Raw genomic sequence first — 22,903 nt, 5'->3', positions numbered from 1 at the left:
CTATTTGTATCAGGTGGACACTTGAGACTGTGTTGGCATCTCCTGTCTGGAGGGGGGATGGGAGGATAGAGAGAGTTGGAAGCTGGCAAAACTGTCACGAAAGGAGAGACTGGAAGGGCTGACTCATTAGGGGCAGAGCAAGTGGGAGTACAGATTAAGGTGTATATAAACTTATATGTGACAGTTTGACTTGATTTGTAAACGTTCACTTGAAGCTCAATAAAAGTTCATTAAAAAAAAAAAAACCAAACCCATTGCTGTCCAGGTGATTCCAACTCACAGCAAACCTATAGGACAGAGTATAACTTTCCCATAGGGTTTCCAAGGAGCAGCTGGTGGATTTGAAGAAGAAGAAGAAAAAAAAAAAAGATGTCCTTCTCTTCCTCTTTCAAGCCTCTTTTAAGTCAGCTGCATTAAAAAACATCTCAAGAGAATAAACAATGGTATTTAATCATCTCCCACAAACAAAACGGCAACAACAAAAAATTTAGCAACTACTTATCTGTATAAATCAACATTTTCACAAGAGGCAACCAAGGTAATTTACAAAAATAAGTTAGAGGCACAGTCTGCCATACACAGTCTGTTATACATAACCCCTAGTTTTAATTTTATTGTGTTAAACAAACAGGCCTCATTTATTGTTATCATTATATCTTATAAGAAGTTTATTGTAAATTTGAACTTATAAAATAGTTCTGTACTAATAAAATGCTATTTCTTTCTCCATTTTACATACTACACTGAAGTGCTGGGCACATCATAGATGTTCAATAAATAATCAATGAATAAAAGTTTACATTTCAGGAAACAGCTATCCTGCTCAAAAGAAAATGTCTGAAAATCATTTGCCTAAGTACCTCAACCTTGTTGTTGTTAGGTGCTGTTGAGTCCATTCCAACTCATAGCGACCCTCCCTACGCACAACAGAACGAAACACTGCCCGGTCCTGCGCCATCCTCGCAACTGTTGCTATGCTTGAGCCCACTGTTGCAGCCACTGTGTCAATTCATCTCACTGCTGATCTTCCTCTTTTTCACTGACTCTCCACTTTACCAAGCATGATGTCCTTCATCAGGGACTGATCCCTCCTGATACACGTCCAAAGTATGCAAGATGCACTCTTACTATCCTTGCTTCTAGAGAGCCTTCTGGTTGTACTTCTTCCAAGACAGGTTTGTTCGTTCTTTTGGCAGTTCATGGTATATTCAATATTCTTCGCCAACACCACAATTCAAAGGCATCAATTCTTCGATCTTCCTTACTCATTGTCCAGCTTTCACAGGCATATGAGGCGACTGAAAACACCATGGGTTGGGTCAGACACATCTTAGTCTTCAAGGTGGCATCTTTGCTTTTCAATACTTTCAAGAGATCTTTTGCAGCTGATTTGCCCAATGCAATGTGTCTTTTGATTTCTTGACTGCTCCTTCCATGGGTATTCATTGTGGATCCAAGTAAAACGAAATCCTTGACAACCTCAATCTTTTCTCCGTTCATCATGATGTTGCTTACTGGTCCAATTAAAGGCCCAAAGCAACTGAACCCCAGCCTGTTTTCAGGTAACCTCCCTCCCTGCATACACCAACTATCGCTTGCTCCCCTGGTAACAAGTCTGACTTATGCCATTCCCACCGCTCAGAACGCTTCCTCTGCTCCTCTAAGAAATCTCAGTGCAAAAGGCAGCATCCCTCCTCACGCTTTTCTGTGTATTCCCACGGTTCTTTATATACCAGATTGTAATAGTCACTAATGTGTAGTTCCTTATGTTTGTCTGTTGTGTCTGTAGATTTATCTTCTTAAGGCCCAGAAGAATTTAGCAGAGTCTTACACATACTACCCAATGCCACTGAGTTGATTTCGACTCATAGTGACACATAGGACAGAGTAGAACTGCCCCACAGGGTCTCCAAGGAGAGTCTGGTGGATTTGAACTGCCAACCTTTTGATTAACAGCCAAACTCTTAACCACTACGCCACTAGGATTTCCTTACACATATTAGGTGCTCGATAAATGCTGCTTGAAATAAAATGGTAGTAATTATTATTATGGGCTATAGTAAGATATTAATAAGCATTTGCCAAAAAAAAAAAAAAAGCCAAGGCCCAAGGCTTTTTCAAACTGATAATAATTGGGAACCATTTCCATTGGCTTTGAGCAGACATGTTAGAATTGGGACTTATTCAACACTTTTAAAGCTTATTTAAAATCAAATCATCATTTCTATAGATAATTCTCAAGTTGCAGTTCTCGGTACAGCTACTTATTTCATCTTTCCTCCTCTCGGCTCCTTTGTCCCTTTCTCAGATTGTCTTCCCTAGTCTAACAAGCTCAGGGCACTGTTTGCAGTGGTAAGAGCATGTTGCTGTCACCATCCTGACAAAGAGATGCAATGCACTGTTTGAAAGATGCCTTCAGGTGCCTGTAGGCTCAGCATCATTGGGCTCAAGCCAGATTCACGTGACAAAATAGGTGACCTCAAAATCGAAATAAAGCAACCTGACCAATCATCCTCAATCTCTTTTAGAGCTGGAAACTGTCAACCCGATAACCACATAAATTGTCTAATTAAAAAGGGAGCAGAAACTGTCATCCCACATGTTGGGGTATTGTCTTATTTCAGGAGAAACAAGTGCAATTATCTTTGCTTCTGTAACTTAGCCTGCTCTGTATAAATCCACCAATGTTTTGGAAAGTTCAACATCTACCACTCAGCATACCAAGTAAAAACTGAGTGAATAAATGAATGAGGGAGGAACTGAGGAAGAGAGAAAGATAAGGAGCTACTTGAAATAGAAAAAGCAGGTTAAAAGTTCAATAACTAGATCATTTAGAGAAACTGGGACTAAATAAAGACTCTGTTGACCTAAAATATATATTCAGAAGGTGTTGTTCTCAAACTCAGAGGTTGCCATCTCTATTACAGACCTGCTGGTTTAAAAAAAAAAAAATGCAAAAGGAAAAGAGAGGAGAGGAGGAAGTTATATGAACCTACAACTAATTCAGTACAGTTGCAACTTTTCTGATAATGGCACGTAACCTGTATTAACATAATGAAGAGTAACAAAGTAACAATAATTTACTCATCTACAGTATTGTTCTGGAAAAGCAACGGAAGGCAGGCAATCTAGAAAGGCCCTTCTAGATGGGAGCAAGAAAGGATTTAGGTATTTGGGGGAATGGCAAGGACAAAAAAGTGTAAAATATGCTCATCAAAAGGGATTCATTTGTAAAGTTTATTCCAATTTTTTTGTGTTTCAAATGGTTTCTATACATCTTCACATTTAAACAATGCTCTCCAAAAACAAACAAAAACTGCATGGAAAGGTAATTAGAAAACATGGCAGAAGCCCAGCTTCTTTTCACCTCTGGTTTAAAAATTATTATCTAGAAATAAAATGTGAATAGAAGGCAATTATGTTTTTTCTATATTTTTAAATTTCCTCCTAACAAATGAGACAGCAAAAGTTAAGACACAGAAGGCTCATGATAGGAAAACAGTAACACATTCTTGCAAAAGCAAGAAAACCAGCTCTGGGCTTGATATTGCCCAGCTCTCTCATCATTAGGTATTGCAAGCGCTGTGGTGGGTGTCCCTTCGCTGAATGCCTTCTGTAATACTTTAACTCAACAGTGACAAGAAAACTTGCCTACTGTAACGTTAAGTCCAGCTCTGTGCTAAACAGACAGATAAACTTGGGCCCGATTAGGCGGCAAGAAAGGAAGGAGAGAACAATGGCTCGACTCTGGCATTCTAGGCACAATGAATTTATTACTGGCCAGAAAGAGCTTTTTTCAGGGCATACCCAAAAGCACCAATACTTGATGTTATAGAAGGTCATTCCAGCAGGGCTTCGAGATTGGTTTGAGATTTCATTAAACAAACCCACAGCTATAAACCACAAACACTTATGATCATTTCTTGGTTAGACAGAGGGCAATTAACCCAAGAATTTAATCAAAGTCTAGACCTGAGAAGAGAGAGGGACGATGACCTTGCTGTCTATATACTCTAAAGGGTTGTCCTAGTCCTAGTGATGGCTTGTATTAAAACTATCTCACTTGTTTTTATTTAATTAATTCAAACTTGCAAAATAATTAGCCAGGGTACACCAGTCCCTGGCCACGCTTTTTTCTTTATGCAATATCATTTTGCCCCATAAGAGAATAACCTCATGACCCCTCTGGCATAGTATGCTAATAATTCTAACCAGTGCCCCCTTAACTTCCAACATGCCTGTTGCACCTTTACAATTTTTCCATATTGGATATCACCTATATTCTCCATTATTTACCTCATTCTTTTAAATCAGCTTTTAGAATTGGAGTAAGATTTATTTTTAAAGGAAGTAATTTTTTTTTCCAAATTACAAACATGACTAGAAAGCTATTCTCACCACCAGAAATAGAAGATAAATCCAGCAATAAATGCATTATAGTGTTAGATGGCAATCCAAAATGAAAAAGGATAGCTTTCTCACCATGATTCGATATTAAAAACTGCTGTTTCTCAGTAACCCCCGAATCATTTCTAGCAGCACACTGGTGGTGTAAGCCTTACACTTTGGGAAAAACTGAACTAAAGAGATAATGATATAGTAGTATGATGTAAGTCAAATTACAGGATAGACTATAAAATTCAAATGACTAACCCTTGGGGTAGGATTTGATGCGTTAAAGTCTGCCCTAGATTCTGGGATAGCAAGATACTAATATGGGGTAATACCTCTTCTCGCATATCCAGAGGTCCTTTTCCTTGAACAGCTAAGGCTGGGCAAGCAGAGTAAAAAGATATTAACAGAGCCTAGACATTGAAGTGGAGCCCTGGTGGCACAGTGATTAATATAGCCTGGCTGCTAACCAAAGGGTTGGCAGTTCAAATCCAACAGCCGCTCCTTGGAAACCCTTTGGGGCAGTTCTACTCTATCTTATAGGGTTGCTTTGAGTTGGAATCAACTCAATGGCAACAGGTTTTTTTTTTTTTTTTTTTTTAAGACATTGGACGTGTATGCACTTTACCACAGAAGACTACTTCAGACCTTAATTCTAAGCCGTTTGCATTTTTTTTTTAGATAAAATTTTAACAGCATAGTCATATATCAATTTCACTTACTTCAATCATTCTTTATATGTTCAGGGAAAGCAACAGTTTCTGTTTTCCATATGTACTTTAGCCATTTGCCTGGTAAGAAAATAATCCACCTAGTTTTTTTTTAGTTAGTACATGAGAAGTGTGTTACTTCCCTTGACTCTTACTGTGTTTGTGTAGGAAGCAGGGTCTTGTCCAGGAAACATGGGCCAGCACCGTCAGGGAGGAGCTGCCCAAAGTCAACCAGGTGCTCAGTGGTAGAGCCAAGGCTCCAGCCAGGGGCCTCTCTGCAGAGCATATCTATTCATTCTAGGGTCTAAACCATACAAACTGTGCCCATCCCAAGCCTCTCCACTTTTAGCTCTGAAAAAAATCCCTCAACCCCTATACAAGCCCGTAATCATTGCCCTCTTTCTTCCTATGCTCACCCTTCTCTTTTCTAACACAACACACAATCCTCTTGGCTTCGTGCCTGAAGTATCAGACAAGGCCACAAAAGTCAGTGTTTGGAGAACTTGGCAGTTCTTCTTTGCCTAGGAAATGAACCTGTAAAAACTTCTCTCCTCCTCAGCTGCAGACTTTTTTGAAGAGAAATATGAAACTTGTCTTTTCTCCCTCAGTTGAACAAGGGAACATGAGGAAAAGTCTAATTTAACTCCTGGAACCAAAGCAAACTTGAGCTTCAATCAGCTCTAGCATCTTATCCTTTAACCTGGAATATCCTGAAGACTTCCCACTTTCCACCTGGGAAAGTAGGAAAAGGCGGTAGCAGTGGCTGAGTGAACCTGCACTCCTAACGGCATCAACAGCAGGTTTGTGGGTGGTGATGTCTAATACCTTCCTATCCGTGTAGTCTGCGGACCAGCAGGGTCGGCATTACCTGGGAGCTTCTTAGCAATGTAATATGTCAAGCTCCACTTTGGACCTACTGCGTCAGAATCTGCATTTTAATAAAATCCTCAGGTAATTCGCACACTCAAGTTTGACAATCACTGATCCAATGGACTTGAGTGGTCTGATACCAACACCCTGCCTTCCTCCTCCATAGTCAAAGCAACACTCTGTGGAAAATCAGGACTTGAGGACGCCACCACGACGACAGCGGTCAGCCTGGTTATGACCTTGCCTCAACCCAGGGGCTGGGCAGGGACTCAATAGGGTAGCCAGAGGCTCGTACAGGCCTCCAGACACCAGCCTCAAACTCCTACAAATGCCTGCATCTGCATAAAGTAGGGTTTCTCACACTGCCTCTCAGGCAGCAGGCTTTGTCACTTTTATTTACCTACTTCGTTGCTTAGGAAATTCATATTAATATGATTTTATCCACAAAAAAAAAAAGAGAGAAAGAGGAAGCACACGTTCCTGCTGGTTATAGTAAACGTGACCTTGTTCTGCTTTGTCATCGGTGCAGTGTTTTCAGTCTCCTCCATGTTGTCCCCCATATCCACCCACCACACACACACAGTCTCTCTCTCTCTCTCTCTCCCCTTTGTGATGTTACTGACTGAGCTCTGCCAGCCCAGGAAAGGACCATTAACTCTCCCTCAGCATTTCCAAAGGTGCCTGATAAAAAATAAAGGCTCTGCAAAATCCTTAAGCACCTGCAGAAGGGAAAATTGAAAATGAAGGGAAAAAAAAGAGGAGGAAAGGCAACTTTTTGTGTCCTGACATTGGCTTTGGTGAAAGCTTCGCTTCTCTTGTCAACATGCTGGAAGGTGAAAACAGACACATGGTAAGAGGCATGTACCCCTTCTTTCTAGCTATGAATGTTTGAAAAGAAATAGCTGGATGTGGGAACTTGTAAAATTGGCAGCTGACAACGCAGACTTCCCACAGGGCATCCCATTAAAGTTAATAATGGGGCTAGGAACTTACAAACTCTCTGTTTTCCTTCCTGACGAATAATTAAAGCCAATACTTTCCCTCTTTCTCAAGTATTCGTGGACCCCTGCTTATTTTCCTTTCTAATGCCAATTCCAAAATTGCTATTTTAGTTCTTCAGATTTTGTGATTCAGTGGCCATTTTACAAAGTCACTGCTTCCTTGCAGAGTTAATAGCCAGACACTCTTTATGACAGATAATTGCTAAAGCAAGACAGATTAGTCTCAATTACATGTGCCTTAAATAAGTACTACACAGAATAGCCCTCGAGACAAGTTCTAGTCAGAACCAAAGACCAAACCGGTTGCCATCAAGTCAATTCTGACTCACAGCGGCCCTAAAGGACAGAGTAGAGCTGCCCCAAAGGGTTTTCAAGGTTGTAATCTTTAGGAAGCAGACTGCGGCATCTTTTCTCCCACGGAGCAGCTGGTGGGTTCAAATTGCCAACCCTTCAGTTAGCAGCTGAGTGCTTAACCACTGTGCAACCAGGGCTAGTCAGGTCAGGCCTCAAGTGCCTACCTCAGCACAAACTCCAGGCTCAAGGAAGCAGCCCACTGACAACCTCTGGGCTGAGGGGTCGGGCCATGCTTTGAATTGCTGGCCGCCCCTCTCCTGGAGCAGCCAATCTCTAGGGTGGCCAACGACCTGTGGCTTATTAGCTTTGGTTGAATCAAAAGATGAGCTGTGCCAATCATTCCTCACTTAGAAATTTGTCAGTGGCAATCAAGATGCTACAGCTAAGGCAGAAGCCAAAAAGTGCACTGAGAGAGAGTATAAAAGGTTGGGTCTGGAGGCCCCACACGCCAGTTCCAAGACAGTAGGTCAGCTGGGAGGGGAGAACACAGCATCCAAGAAGAAAGAAGCAGACACACTATTAAGATAGAGGCTGTGAAGTCCACGAAGGCCTCATATGAGCTAGGTGCCAATGCTTTTGGAAGGTCACACCCATCCTTACAATCAAATCCCCTTTACCTAAGCAGATCTGGGTTCCCTGCGACCACTTAAGCCAGTCTAAAACAAGTCTCCCCCAAATAGGAACTGTTTTCCTGCACCTTCTAGGTAAGAAATAATTGTCATGAGAGGCAAGAACAGGCCCTATGTCAAAAACGTACAGCTCAGTATCAAGACAGTTTCCAATGTATGGAATTCGTTAGATGACAGACCAATTTAAAAGCTGTTAAAACAGAAAAAAAAAATCATTTTTTCTTCACCATGTTTTCAGTCAAGCACTGATTATCACTGCTACGTTATAATAACGATCCACAGAAAAGCACTGTATCTAAGCCTTGGGGTTTCTGTGGAAGACATCAGGTTGAAAGACTCAGACCTTAGTTAGGTTCATTGGGAACAAACTTAAATATTTTTGTAGGGGAGGCAAAAGTAAAATATTATCCCTTTTATGAGCAATTCAGACTAAATTTCGTTCCATATTCAGGTGTAAACTTTTTGGCCAATGTGTCTTTTAAAATTATTGCAGCATCCTTGCAAGAACTGAATCCCATTGGTAAAGACAGAACCATTGGGAGCTGGCACTTTAACTTAAAGTAATAACATCCTATTATGAGTAGGGGTACCAGCCCACCCAGAGTACTCTGTGGGTTATGAAACACAGGGTTAAACCAGGGTATCCAACTAAAAGTAAAAGATTAAGGAGAATTAAGGAGCCCTGGTGGTACAATTTTGGGGTTTTTTTTTTTTTTTTTTTTATAATGATTAAAGTACTCAGCTGCTAACCAAATGGTTCAAACTCACCAGCTGCTCCACAGGAGAAAAGGCCTGGCAATCTGCTCCCAAGAAAATTACAGTCTAGAAAACCCTCTGAGGCAGTTCTACCCTGTCCTGTAGGGTCACTATGAGTTGGAATCAACTCAGTGGCACACAACAATGACAACAAATAACCTACTAGAATGTTCAATAAAAAGGAAACAATATAAGAGCTAAATCTGGAAATCAAAATAAACTCACAAATATACCACACAAACTCAAGTGGGCAGAACTATCACCAGTCTAATTTAAAATAAATTAAAATGACAGAACATGCTTGAACCGCAAGCAAGACTGTTCACTGCAGGGAGACAGATTCTCACGAGAGCATGCCAGGCAATTCAGTTCCCGCCAGGAGACCAATCCTTCCCCGAGCAGGTTTCCTCCAGCTTCAGCAGCATGTAAGCACTGGGACAGACAGCCTTGCCACGAGTCCTCAATTTCATGTTCAGTAAAATGAGGGACTAGATTAAATGGTTTCCCAGGTAACTCAGTAACTATGAATTAGGCTGAACCTACTGTAAGAAAGTTATCTTTTTTTAAAAAATTGTTACAAAATTTCTTTGGTAAATACCTATAAGTTAGCTTTACTATTCAAAAATGGCAGATGTTTATCATATTAATTTCACCCCAAAATTTATGCAAAGCTTTCCCTTAACAGGAAGAACACGTCCAATAACATATATCTGGCAAAATTATTAAAAAAACCCCACCATCACAAGAGACAAATGGACAGTTCAAGTGGAATCTTTTTCTTACCATTTCGAGACACGTCAAGTTCCACCAGCTGCATAAAGTTTGCTATTTCTGGAGGGAGCCGCTGAATTTCGTTATCACTAAGTCCAAGCTTTCGTAATCTGACTAGCTGGAAAAATTGCTGAAAGACAAAAGAGTTTCACACAGGTCTCACATATATTTGCAATATAAGCTTTTTGTCTAATATGCAATTTAACACAATGTGTCTTTTAAAAACTAATGAGGATTGTACCAATGTCAATTTCCTGGTTTTGATATTCTATTATCATCATGTGAGGTGTTACCATTGAGAGAAACTAGGTACAAAGTATTTCTCTGTATGATATTTGTAGCTTCAATTGAGCAATACATAAACTATAAAAAATTTTCAAGTCCACCAATATTATTATGATATTTCTGGGTATCTGTCATCATCAAACAATTGAAAATAAGAAAAATAAGCTACAATATATAAATACTGTCTTTGCATTTTTATCAGTAAAAATGAAAAACTGGAAATCACACTTGTCAAATAAAAGAAATGATTAACACGTGATTAAATAGTTGAATATCATGCAAACAATAAAAATGATTATAAAGACCATGGAACTTTAAAAAGGTTGATAATCCGAATACAACTAAAAAAGAAAACAGAATTGTACGTGCGCTAAAGATTGCAGGTATACTGAAAGAACATACGTGCATGTGGACAGAAGGGAAGGGAACATAAGAAAAAAAATGTTTTGTTATGTGATAAGAATAATGCACGAATGACTTTTTTAAATTACTTCTTTTTTGAACAAAAAGAAAGATATTTTAAGGAAAAGTGAATTACGGATCTCAGCAAATGAATGCTACCAATTAGCTGTATATGATAATGAAGGAAGTGCTCAACAAAAAGACTAATCCTTTGGATTTCTTTAATCATACAGCCTAAGTTTAAATTCTTAAAGGAAAGGTATAGAAATTTCTTTATGCTGGTTGTACTAAAGCATTAGCTGACACAAAAGCCATTCAGAAGAGTCACATATTTGAATAATTGAGCTTATGCAAATTGTTCAAAGAGTCTGACAGTTTGATAATACATCAATGTGTTTACTCAAGTATGAAAAGCTCACTTTGTTTTCCAGGAAAAGCATAAAAGCAAAAGCACAAAAAGCATCAGCAATTCCATATATTCAGGGATCACTCAGAAATAATATAAAAAATCAAGTCAATACGGTACATAGACAGATCTATAGTGAATCATAAGTTAGTTTTTATGTCTATGGAAATAATACCTGCAAATTCCCACATCCAAAAGAAATTACAAAAGCAAGCAAATTTAGGGTTTTGTTCTGCATGTGAAAAGCATCCTCAAATAGAGTCTGTCACAAATACTATTTTATTCAACTTAGGAAGCATACACCAATTGTAAAAACAATCATATCTGACATGATTCCAAAATGGAAACAACAGTTTCTTATTCCTTCTCTTTTTATCATGATTTGATCTTAATATGGTGTCCAAATACTTTAAATTAAGTTAAGATGAACACAATGCCACCAAGGCTTTATTAATTCTCAAACTTCAACTTTCTCGGGTAGTTATCAGGGAAAAAAACTCAACAAGTACATGCCCTCCTGCCTTCCCTTTGAGATTAGCCAGAGCACAGGAAGAACAATTCATGTAGCTGTCTTGGCAGGGCGCCTCAGCACAGAGCAAGCATGTGATGGAACACACAGACACCATTCTTCAACTATACCATGTACACTGGCTCACTTAAGAGCACATTTTGTACAATTATATGCAAAGAAACCCAAATTGCTGTGGCCTGTTATGTTTCACCACACAATCTTCTTATAGCCACCCCATTGTTTTTAGTACAGACAATCTTTAATTTAGCTGAATAAAATGTTTCTTTTCCTCATTCTCAATTTCTGACCAGACTCTTTTTTTCTTCTCTTTTGGTAAGAGTGCTAGTACCTCCCTTCTTCTTAGGAAGGGACATAGGAAATCTCAGTCCTGTAAGAGTTGTGTCCTTTTTATTCCTATGTAGCTGAGGATCGGTCAATTGTCCCCCAGTTGCCTAAACTCCTTCTTCATAGTGTAGGGAAAACATAAAATATTGTTACAGACTCATGGAGGACAATGCTGTAAAGAATGTTATGAGCTCCTGAAAAATGGTCTATGAACTATGATGACATGAAATTTACTCACAGATTTTCTGGGGCATTCCCACCCTTCAATAAATGTTGATCCCTTTCATCCTACCTCCTATCACATCCCTATTCCTGTTCCTAAAACCTAGGCTATCTTTTTGATCTAGAACCTGTAAAGACATGGTAAACCAACGGTTCTAATCTCAAGGTAATCTTATCACTTCATACAGTGTAAAAAAAAAACAGTGTATGCCCATTTATATCACCTGGCATTCTTTTTGTCTATGAGACTTGCAAAAACTGAATGTGATCTTATTACCCAGAAATTCTACTCCTATGTATAGGCCTTTAAAAACCAAACGACAATAACTTTAAAAAAAAAAAAAAGCCTCGAGTACATATATATCAAAATACATATACAAGAATGTGCTACCAGAATTCTTTCTAATAGCCCAAAATGGTAAATAACCCAAACACCCATCAATAGCTGATTTGATAAATAAATAATGGTATATTCTTACAATACAGTTCTCTACAACAATGAAAATGAAAGCTTACTGTTAGGCATAATATGGATGAATCTTAAAAAAAACTGATCAAATAAAGGCAGGAACAAAAGAATACATATTACTCTATATATTGAAAAATAGCCCAAACTAAACTATTTCATTTAGAGATGTATACTGGTGTTGTGGTGTGCCATTGAGTCAATTCTGACTCAAAGAGACCCTATACAGAGGTGTTAAAAAAAAAGTAAAAGGCAAAGAAGTGATGACTGTAAAATTAGGTCAGCGGTTACCTGTAGGTGTGAGGAAACGGAAGTATGATCAGGAAGGGTATACAATGCTCAATTTCTTAATCTGCGTGGTAATTATGAGAGTTCTCTTTATAACTTGCTATAAACTACACAGTTATGTTTTATGCACTTTTATTTATATATGTTTTATTTCACGATAAAAGAATGTAAAATGACTGTTTAAGCACTTGGTATTCAGAAAGAAAAATATCAGACAGCCAGCACAAAGGACATTAAATTCTTTAATTCGACACAGTTAATGATAATGAGAAAGCAAGGACGTGGTATCTGTAGGAGGGAGAAAACCAGGAGAAGTAGCCATAGTGACCAAAGCAGCAACAACAATGTCAATTAACAATAATGACATAGCAGTTAACCTGGTTGAGGGACTCTCTATGACTGCCAGTGACCGACAGAAAGCTGTTTATCTCTAGTCAATAGATGAGGAAACAAGTTCAGCAATATTCAGTTGCTTCCCTGACATTGCACACCACTTAGTAATGTTCTTTAATAAAAATCCCAAAATAGAGCCATTTTGGAGCATCAGAGAGTACAAATCCTCAGGTGACCACTTGAGAAACAAACAAAAATCTGTAAAACTATGTTCTAATTATTAGCTTAAGTAAAACAAAGGCCTCTGGGAGGGGGAAGAAAACAATATTTAGGCTAGGAAAGGGGTAACTGCTAATATTGCGCCAATGCTGTATTCCATCTTGATTAATGAGTTGAGAGGGAAGAAAAGAGCATGCTAATGAAATCTGCATGTGAGAACATATAAATGGTGTGACTGCCAATCCAATCTGGTTACAGAGAGCAGACATGAAAGGAAAGAAATCTAGACAGATAAGGAAATGAATCAACGTCTAGAGGACCATGGGAGAAGAAACAAACATCCAGATAAAGCCAAGAAGAAGGCTGAAAGCAACTGGGAATGCAGCAGACACAGTTCAATTTGATGTAACTTTATAATATGACATGGCAAAAGGGCACATTAAAAAAAAAAAAAAAGGTTTGGCCTAGTTTTGGAGGCAAATGAGGAGGTACTGCAGGGCAGGCTTGAGGAAAACTGGAAAAAAGACTACACTGTCTATTCAGCTAGCAATTCAAATTTTTTTTATAATGGTGGACAATTTCTAGAGAGACATTGAATGAGATCCAAAAGAGAGTTGGAAATACCTGAGCATTTGAAATGTTGATTTTTAAAATATAAAATTTCTATGTATGTACTAATGAGCCAGGTTGTAAAATGACATAAATGGTCTAAACAGTTTAATAACCACTTCCCCTATAATCTGAAGCAGAGACAAATATATTTAGATAGTATTTCCTTCCCTATAAAACAAATAAATATCACAGGAAAAAGTTTCTCCTGCTCTAAAACACAATTTCGTAATTGTTTCATGTTTCAGTGACACAGGTATCCTTTTCATTACACAACAAAGGATGCTGACTCCTTTCCTTACACACACCCTACAAAGTCAAAGGTAAACCAAATGACAGAGAAGCAAATTAGCTCCCCACTGAGTTTTCGCACATATACTACAGCACTTGTAATAAAGATGCTTCGTGTTTACTTTGCTCAAGATATTTTCCTTTCTAATTTTTCTGCCTTCTGACCTCTACGGATAATTTTATCCTCTCTCATTTGCTAACATGTTTTAACTTTTTCAAGGTGTTTTTACACATTATCAAGTTGTCACTGTCAGTAGATCCATAAAGAACACGGAAATACCCTAAAGGTGCCCCATAATTAGAATAGCTCAAGGGCGAATCACTGTGAAAATCATGAAGTCAGGAATGCTTTATTTACTGTGTGTTACAAGGGTGGACAAGGCTGGTACTGGTGCTTGCAACAGTTTGGAGAAGAGAAACTGTTATTAAGAGCAAGACGGGCTGGAACGGTGTTGTTTTACTGAGAGCCTGAATGAGGGGATGAGCTATGGACATGGGAGGATGATGCTCATGGTACAGATGAAGAATTGACAAGACCTGGATTAATCACAGGTGGCAAAGCACAAAGAAGGATTAAATATGATGGGGGGAAAGAGATCAACTTGAAACACTAAAAATAGAGGAATGATTAAACACACGATGATGAATTTAAACAATGAACTATTATGTGGCTATTAAAAATCATTAAGAAACCATTTAATAATATGATAAATACATGTGCTCTGGGGTTAAGGAAAAAAAGAAGGTATTATACAGCATTGTGGTGGCACTGTGCTTAAGGGCTATGGCTGCTAACCGAAACGTTGGCAGTTCAAATCCACCAGCTGCTCCTTGGAAACTCTATGGGCCAGTTCTACTCTGTCAACTTTACAGCAACGGTTTTTGTGTTTGTTTGTTTGTTTTATATAACATACTCTCTTTTTGTTAAAAAGTGGAAGTAGAAATTTTAGGGAAAAACTGCTTTAAAAAAGCTAATCTGCTGAGAAAAAAAGACATTAAGCCAAATGACTGAGAATCATTAAACTTTTTGGTATTGATGTTTTTGTACCACGGAAAACCAAAGATTCTATTTATCTGTACAAAGAGTTGTCTCTCCTTCAAATTTTATCCAATTGTACCATCAAGCAAAACTTGAAAAGATGGAGGTATTTATTGGCAGTTTACACACAGAAAAAAAAGTTCTTCTGATAAGAATTCAAACAGATATTCCAATTAAGTTTATTAAAGCAGTCTCGTATTTTGACATGTGATTTTCAAGAAGGTTGCATTTTTCACACACTGTATGACGGCACTGGCTTTTTGTGGGGTACTCAGGAAAACATTACATGACTGTGATGGTCAAGGTTATGTGCCAACTCGGCTGGGTTATGATTTTCAGTGGTTTGATAGTCGTATGATGATGTGATCACTTCCATGATGAGATCTAATGTCATGTGATCATCTCCATGATGGGATCTGCTGTGAGTAGCCAATCAGTTGAAAGGGAGTTTCCTTAGGGGTGTGGCCTGCACTGAATATAAATGGATATTCTGGCAAGACCTGTGGGCTTTTATTCGTTCTGGCTCCTGCTCGTCTGACCTCTGGTTCTTGGGACTTTAGCTGACAGCTTACCTAAGGTCTTGCCTGCTGATCTTTGGGATTCATCAATCTTCACAGCCTGTGAGCAAGAACCCTGCTCTCCACCCTGCTGATTTTGGGTTTGCCACCCCCTGTGCCTATGTGCATCAGAACAGGCCTCTATCCCAACCCACAGACATGGGACATTCCAGCCTCTACAACCTCGTGATCCACTTCCTTGATATAAATCCCTCTCTATATATACATATTTATACACTTCGCTGGTTTTGCTTCTCTAGAGAACCCAGCCTAATACAATGACTCAAGCAGAATAAAATTTTGTTTAGTGGGTATTTTGCCATGGAGTCAATACAATTTATTCAACCTAACAGCAATAACAGGAGCCCCGGTGGCCCAGTGGTTAAAGAGCTCAGCTGCTAACTGAAAGGTTGGTGATTTGAAGCCACAAGCGGCTCCACAGAAGAAAGATGTAGTAATAACAAGCCCTACATATATAATCACAGTCACCACCCAGGGAAGCAGCAGTCAGGAAATCAAACGGTGTATTGCATTGGGAAACCTGCTGCAGAAGACCTTTTTAAAGTATTAAAAAGCAAAGATGTCACGTTGAGGACTAAGGTGTGCCTGACCCAAGCCATGGTATTTTCAATCACCTCATATGCATGCAAAAACTGGACAATGAATGAATAAGGAAGATTGTAGGAGTATTGATGCCTTTAAATTATGGTGTTGGAGAAGAATACTGAGTATACCACGGACTGCCAGAAGAATAAACAATCTGTGTTGGAAGAAACACAGGCAGAATGCTCCTTAGAAGGGAGGATGGTGAGACTTCTTCTTATATACTTTGGACATGTTATCAGGAGGGACAAGTCCCTGGAGAAAGATATCACACTCGGTAAAATAGAGGGTCAGTGAAAAAGAGGAAGACCTTCAATGAGCTGGACTGACACAATGGCAGCAACAATGGGCTCAAATACAGCAAGAATTGTGAGGGTGGTGCAAGACCAAGCAGTGTTTCATTCTGTTGTACATAGGGTCACTATGAGTCAGAACCAACTAGACAGCACCTAACAACAACAACACATTTATAATATGCCTACTGTGTGCAGGGAAGGATCCCTGGTGGCACAGCGGTTAAAGTGTTCATCTGCTAACTGAAAGGTTGGAGGTTCAAATCCACTAGCAGTTCCACGGAAGAAAGATGTGGCAATGTGCTTCCATAAAGATCAAAGTCAACTGACACCGAGTTGATTCCTACTCATACTTTGCTACAGGACAGAGTAGAACTGCCCCATAGGGTTTCTAAGGCTGTAATCTGTACAAAAGCAGACTGCCACATCTTTCTCCCGTGAAGCAGCTGGTGGATTCAAACCACCAACCTTTCGGTTAGCGGCCCAGAGCTTAACCACTGTGCAACCAGAGTCCCCCATAAGGATTACAGCCTTGGAAACCATATGCAGCCATATGCAGGCGACATGGAGGGGAAAAATGGGACTCACTGCTTATGGGACACTGAGCTTCTGTTAAGAGTGATGAAAAACCATTAATTGGGGGAAAAGACAGTCTCTTTAACAAACGGTGCTGGCATAACTGGATATCCATTTGCAAAAAAACTGAAACATGACCCATACCTCACACCATGTACAAAAACTAACTCAAAATGGGTCAAAGACCTAAATATAAAATCTAAAATGACAAATATCATGGAACAAAAAATAGGGACAACGCTAAGAGCCCTAATATAGGGCATAAACAGAATACAAACCATTACTAACAATGCACAAACACCAGAAGAGAAACTAGGTAACTGGGAGCCCCTAAAAATCAAACACTTATGCTTATCAAAAGACTTCACCAGAAAAGTAAAAAGACAACCTACAGACTGGGAAAAATCTTTTGGCTACGACAAATCCGATCAGCGTCTACTCTCTAAAATCTACATGATACTGCAAAACCTTAACAACAAGTCAAATAACTCAATTAAAAAATGGGCAAAGGATATGAACAGACACTTCACCAAAGAAGACATTTAAGTGACTAACAGATAAATAAGGAAATGTTCATGATCATTAGCCATTAGAGAAATGCAAATCAAAACTACAATGAGATACCATCTCACCCCAACAAGGCTAGCATTAATCCAAAAAACACAAAATAGGAATAGAAGTACCGTACAATCCAGCAATCCTACTGCTTGGAATATTAAAAAAAAAAACAAAACCCAGTGCCAACGAGTCGATTCTGACTCATAGCGACTCTATAGGACAGAGTAGAACTACCCCATAGAGTTTTCAAGGAGCGCTTGGTGGATTCAAACTGCTGATCATTTGGTTAGCAGCCATAGCACTTAACCACTACGCCACCACAGTCTTCCATTGGGATATATCCTAGAGAAATAAGAGCCATCACACAAATAGATATACGCACACCCATGTTCACTGCAGCACTGTTCACAACAGCACAAAAGGTGGAAACAACCTAGGTGCCCAACAACGGATGAATGGATAAATGAATTACGGTATATTCACACAATGGAATACTATGCATTGATAAAGAACGATGAATCCATGAAACATCTCATAACATGGATGAATCTGGAGGGCATCGTGCTGAGTGAAATTAGTCAGTCACAAAAGGACAAATATTGTATGAGACCACTATTATAAGAACTCAAGAAAACGTTTAAATACAGAAGAAAACGTTCTTTGATGGTTACGAGGGCGGGGAGGGAGGGAGAAGGGTATTCACTAACTAGGTAGTAGACAAGAATTATCTTAGGTGAAGGGAAGGACAACACACAATACAGGGGAAGTAAGCACAACTGGACTAAACCAAAAGTTAAGAAGTTTCCTGAATACAACCAACACTTTGAGGGACAGAGTAGCAGCGGTAGGGGTCTGGTGACCATGGTTTCAGGGGATATCTAGGTCAAATGGCATAACAAAGTTCATTAAGAAAATGTTCTGCATCCCACTTTGGTGAGTGGTGTCTGGGGTCTTAAAAGCTAGCAAGCGGCCATCTAAGATGCCTCAAATGGTCCCAGCCCACCTGAAGCAAAGGAGAATGAAGAACACCAAAGACATGAGGAAAATAAGAGCCCAAGAGAAACAAAGAACCACAGAAACCAGAGGCTTCATCAGCTTAAGACAGGAAGTACTAGATGTGCCCCGCTACCACCAATGACGGCCCTGACAGGGAACACAAGAAAGAGTCCCTGAAGGAGCAGGGGAAGAGTGGGGTGCAGAACTCAAATTCTAGTAAGAAGACCAGACTTAATGGTCTGACTGAGACTAGAGGAACACCAGAAGACATGGCCCCCGGACTCTCTGTTAGCCCAAAACTAAAACTATTCCAAAAGCGATCTGAAGAGATTAGACAAAGATTAGACAGGACTATAAAACATAAAATGATACTTGTGAAGAGCGTGCTTCTTAGCTCAAGTAGATACATCAGACTAAATGGGCAGCTCCTATCCAGAGGCGAGATGAGAAGGCAGAAATGGACAAGTGCTGGTTAAATGGGCAGGGAAATCCAGGATGGAAAGGAGTGTGCTACCATATTATACGGAGTGCAACTAGGGTCACATAATAATGTGTGTATAAATTTTGGATGAGAAACTAACTTGTACTGTAAACTTTCACTTGTTGTTGTTGTTAGGTGCTGTCGAGTCAGTTCCGACTCATAGCGACCCTATGCACAACAGAACGAAACACTGCCTGGTCCTGAGCCATCCTTACAATCGTTGCTGAGCTTGAACTCATTGTTGCAGCCACTGTGTCAATCCACCTCGTTGAGGGTCTTCGCCTTTCCCACTGACCCTGTACGCTGCCAAGCATGATGTCCTTCTCCAGGGACTGTTCCCTCCTGACAACATGTCCAAAGTATGTAAGACACAGTCTTGCTATCCTTGCCTCTAAGGAGCATTCTGGTTGTACTTCTTCTAAGACAGATTTGTTTGTTCTTTTGGCTGTCCATGGTATATTCAATATTCTTTGCCAACACCACAATTCAAAGGCATCAATTCTTCTTCGGTCTTCCTTATTTATTGTCCAGCTTTCACATGCATATGATATGATTGAAAATACTATGGGGCTTGGGTCAGGCGCACCTTAGTCTTCAGGGTGACATCTTTGCTCTTCAACACTTTAAAGAGGTCCTTTGCAGCAGATTTACCCAATGCAAGGTGTCTTTTGATTTCTTGACTGCTGCTTCCATGGTCGTTGATTGTGGATCCAAGTAAAATGAAATCCTTGACAACTTCCATCTTTTCTCCGTTTATCATGATGTTACTCATTGGTCCAGTTGTGAGGATTTTTGTTTTCTTTATGCTGAGGTGTAATCCATACTGAAGGCTGTGGTCTTTGATCTTCATTAGTAAGTGCTTCAAGTCCTCTTCACTTTCAGCAAGTAAGCTTGTGTCATCTGCATAATGTAGGTTGTTAATGAATCTTCCTCCAATCCTGATGCCCCATTCTTCTTCACATAGTCCAGCTTCTCAGATTATTTGCTCAGCATACAGACTGAATAGGTATGGTGAAAGAATACAACCCTGACACACACCCTTCCTGACTTTAAACCAATCAGTATCCCCTTGTTCTGTCCGAACAACTGCCTCTTGATCTATGTAAAGGTTCCTCATGAGCACAATTAAGTGTTCTGGAATTCCCACTCTTCGCAATGTTATCCATAGTTTGTTATGATCCGCACAGTCAAATGGCTTTGCATAGTCAATAAAACACAGGTAAACATCCTTCTGGTATTCTCTGCTTTCACTTAAAGCACAATAAAAAAAAAAAAGAATGTTGAAAATACTTGCAGCTGGATAATGGTAATAGTCGAACAACATGAGAAATACAACTATCACTGGATTGTACACCTGAAGAATGTTGAAATGGCAAATGATTTGTTACATATATATTTACCACAATAAAATTTAATAAATAAATAAGTAAGCCATATGGCCAACACTGATGAGTCTTTACCTTGGATAAATAAGAGCACCATAATACCGCCCATTAGTTAATGTTTTTCGTGTCCCATAGTAATAAATTGATACCACCTATAGGGTCTCTATGAGTCGGAATCAACTCAACAGCAACGGGTTTTGGTTTTATAGTCAGCGTTTGATCTTTCTGGATAAAAAAAAGAAAACCGACTGCTGTAGAGTCGATTCCGACTCTGAGTCTTTCTGGATAGCAAGCAAGAAATGCAGGAACACAGTCATTAACACAGTATTTAAAAAATTAATCTGAGTTAACAGATTATGATCACTGAAGATATTCAAGGGTGGCCCATAATCTTCTAAGGCAATATTTAATGGCACTTTTAACGCAAGCTAATTAAAAGTAAAGGGGGAAGAAAAGGATTTTGTCTCTTAGTTGCGATAATGCTGAAGACTACAAAAGTGTTTTAAACCATTATCAAGAGATCTTGGAGGGTGGAGGAGGGACCTGACTAACCAGTTAATATAACATATTGCAGCCAAGTATCCAGATCTAACAAACTGCTAAGCAGGTTAAGCCCCACAGTGGTAACCATGATGTTACTATATTTACGTTGGAATGTTCAGTACAAGCACTTGCCAAACTACTTTCCCAAAAGCTGAGAAAGGGTACTGTCAAGGAATAGAATATAGGCAAACACCAAAAGAGCAAATAACCCAAGCACCAAAAGCACACATTGAAGTCCCACAAGACTCTAAAAAATTTAAATATGAAATTTGGTTTTGTATTTGTTAAGAATTCGGGCGAACTAGATTAATTGCACAATGCTGTTTGTTCAAACTGTTAGGCCTTAACTGGATTTCTGGTATTTATAAATGTAATGATGGAATTATAATCACGGAAAAGTTCAATGATAGAGAAGAGCTTAACTTGTTCCAAAACATTTTCTACAATTTTCGAAATACACATGAGCTACAGCATATACGTAGCATTTCTGTAGTGACCATTTAAGATTAAAATTGTGTAACTTCAGTGTAACCGTTTTTTTTTTTTTAAGACAGACCTGCGTTCTGAAGTGTTTACAGCTCCTGTAAGAAGCAGCCTCCCATCCTCAAAATAAACCCTCTCTCGTGTTTACATTTCTCACACATACTAAATTCACACCATTTCCTACTGGTTGAGCAAAACAGTTAAAAGCAAAATGGAAAAAACTGAGACTACATTCCCTAGCAACTCACGGTTATGCAAAAACAAAACAGAACTCAAGCTCATCACATTTTAGCTCCACAGACTGATCTAAATATTAAACTCTAATATTAATCTACATGAAGAACCACAACCACAAGGCCTAACTGTGAAAACTTTTTGAATTGCCCTACTGTTTAAGGAACAAGAGAAACCATTAGTATCCCAGAGATTCTGCCCAACTCCCGTGTTCTGCAGCTAAATCAGACTGAATGTTGAAGGCTAACAAGTCTGCTTCCTTTGTGGAGAAAAGGCAGGGCTCAGTCAAAGCCACTTCTTTAAGCTGCTCTTTTCAATATTCTTTAAATTTTATTTTTACTGTTTACCAACAACTTAGGTAAGAGGCAAAACTCACATTTCTAGTGCCTCTTTAATATAAGAATCTACAGAAATGCCAAATGGTGGCTTAAGGGCCACACAATGAGGCCCTCCACCAACCCTCTACCACAGCATCTGCCTAAGGACATGGCCCTTTCACTGGAACTGAGCTCTTTACTTTCACTGGGACTGAGCTCTTTAAATAAGCTCTGGCAGCATGATTGTATTTGCTGACCTGCGAGTTCCTTGTTAAGTTCTTTATTCAGAACACCACCTCAGGAGTTCTCAGAGTTGAAAATCTCCCTTTACAACATGAGATCAAAAAGAATATTCAAGGAAAAGGGAATGTAGGAATCCTATAGGATACTTTCAAACATGAAACCCAAAGTAAAGTGTGGGGGATAATCGCAGTCCTTTAGCTCCTAGACTTCCAGGAAATGGCATGGTCCATCCCCGTAAGTTCCCAGGGAAGTGTTCTGAGGTAGCTCAGGGGTCTCAGTAGCTTCTCTGCTACCACTTCCCAGCCTCCTACTTCCAGCTCAGAGTCCGGTTTTTATCCAGATGTGTATAATAAAAGGAAATGAGATCACCCATATCATGGCTCACTCTATCACATCATCAGCATCAGCTGGGAGCTGACCTTGTCCTGGTACCACTGCCCACTTTTCACTCTGGGAAGCACTTTCCATAGCATGATGTTCTGGGCTCATGACTCATCAAAGGCTCCTTTTAAGGAAGAATAGTTCATGCATGGGGTAAAGCAATTTAAAATTAAAATGCTACATTACTAGACTACACCTTACAAAGTCTAATTTAAAAAATATTCAACACTTTACCCTTTACAAAAGCAGCGCTACAACAATGAAAAATGCTTCCAATGTGCAAGGGGCTGGCGCTCTGCATACATTAATTTCATTTAATCCTGAAAACAATGTTGAGCCAGGCAGTTACTCTGA

The 22,903-nt window shown here is 39.3% G+C and overlaps 1 protein-coding gene across 1 annotated transcript in view; it reads right to left on the bottom strand.

Moving 5' to 3' along the window:
* LRRC1 (leucine rich repeat containing 1) overlaps positions 1-22,903 on the bottom strand; it is a 165,573-nt gene that overhangs the window by 95,526 nt on the left and 47,144 nt on the right. Inside the window, exon 2 of the mRNA XM_049894592.1 lies at positions 9,496-9,613. Within this exon, the coding sequence (XP_049750549.1) occupies positions 9,496-9,613 (118 nt within the window). The remainder of the gene's footprint in view (positions 1-9,495; positions 9,614-22,903) is intronic.

The sequence above is a fragment of the Elephas maximus genome, chromosome 1 (genome assembly GCF_024166365.1).
Source record: "Elephas maximus indicus isolate mEleMax1 chromosome 1, mEleMax1 primary haplotype, whole genome shotgun sequence".
Taxonomy (NCBI): domain Eukaryota; kingdom Metazoa; phylum Chordata; class Mammalia; order Proboscidea; family Elephantidae; genus Elephas; species Elephas maximus.
Note: the sequence above shows the minus strand (reverse complement) of the source record. Positions and strands in the feature narration are given on the sequence as shown.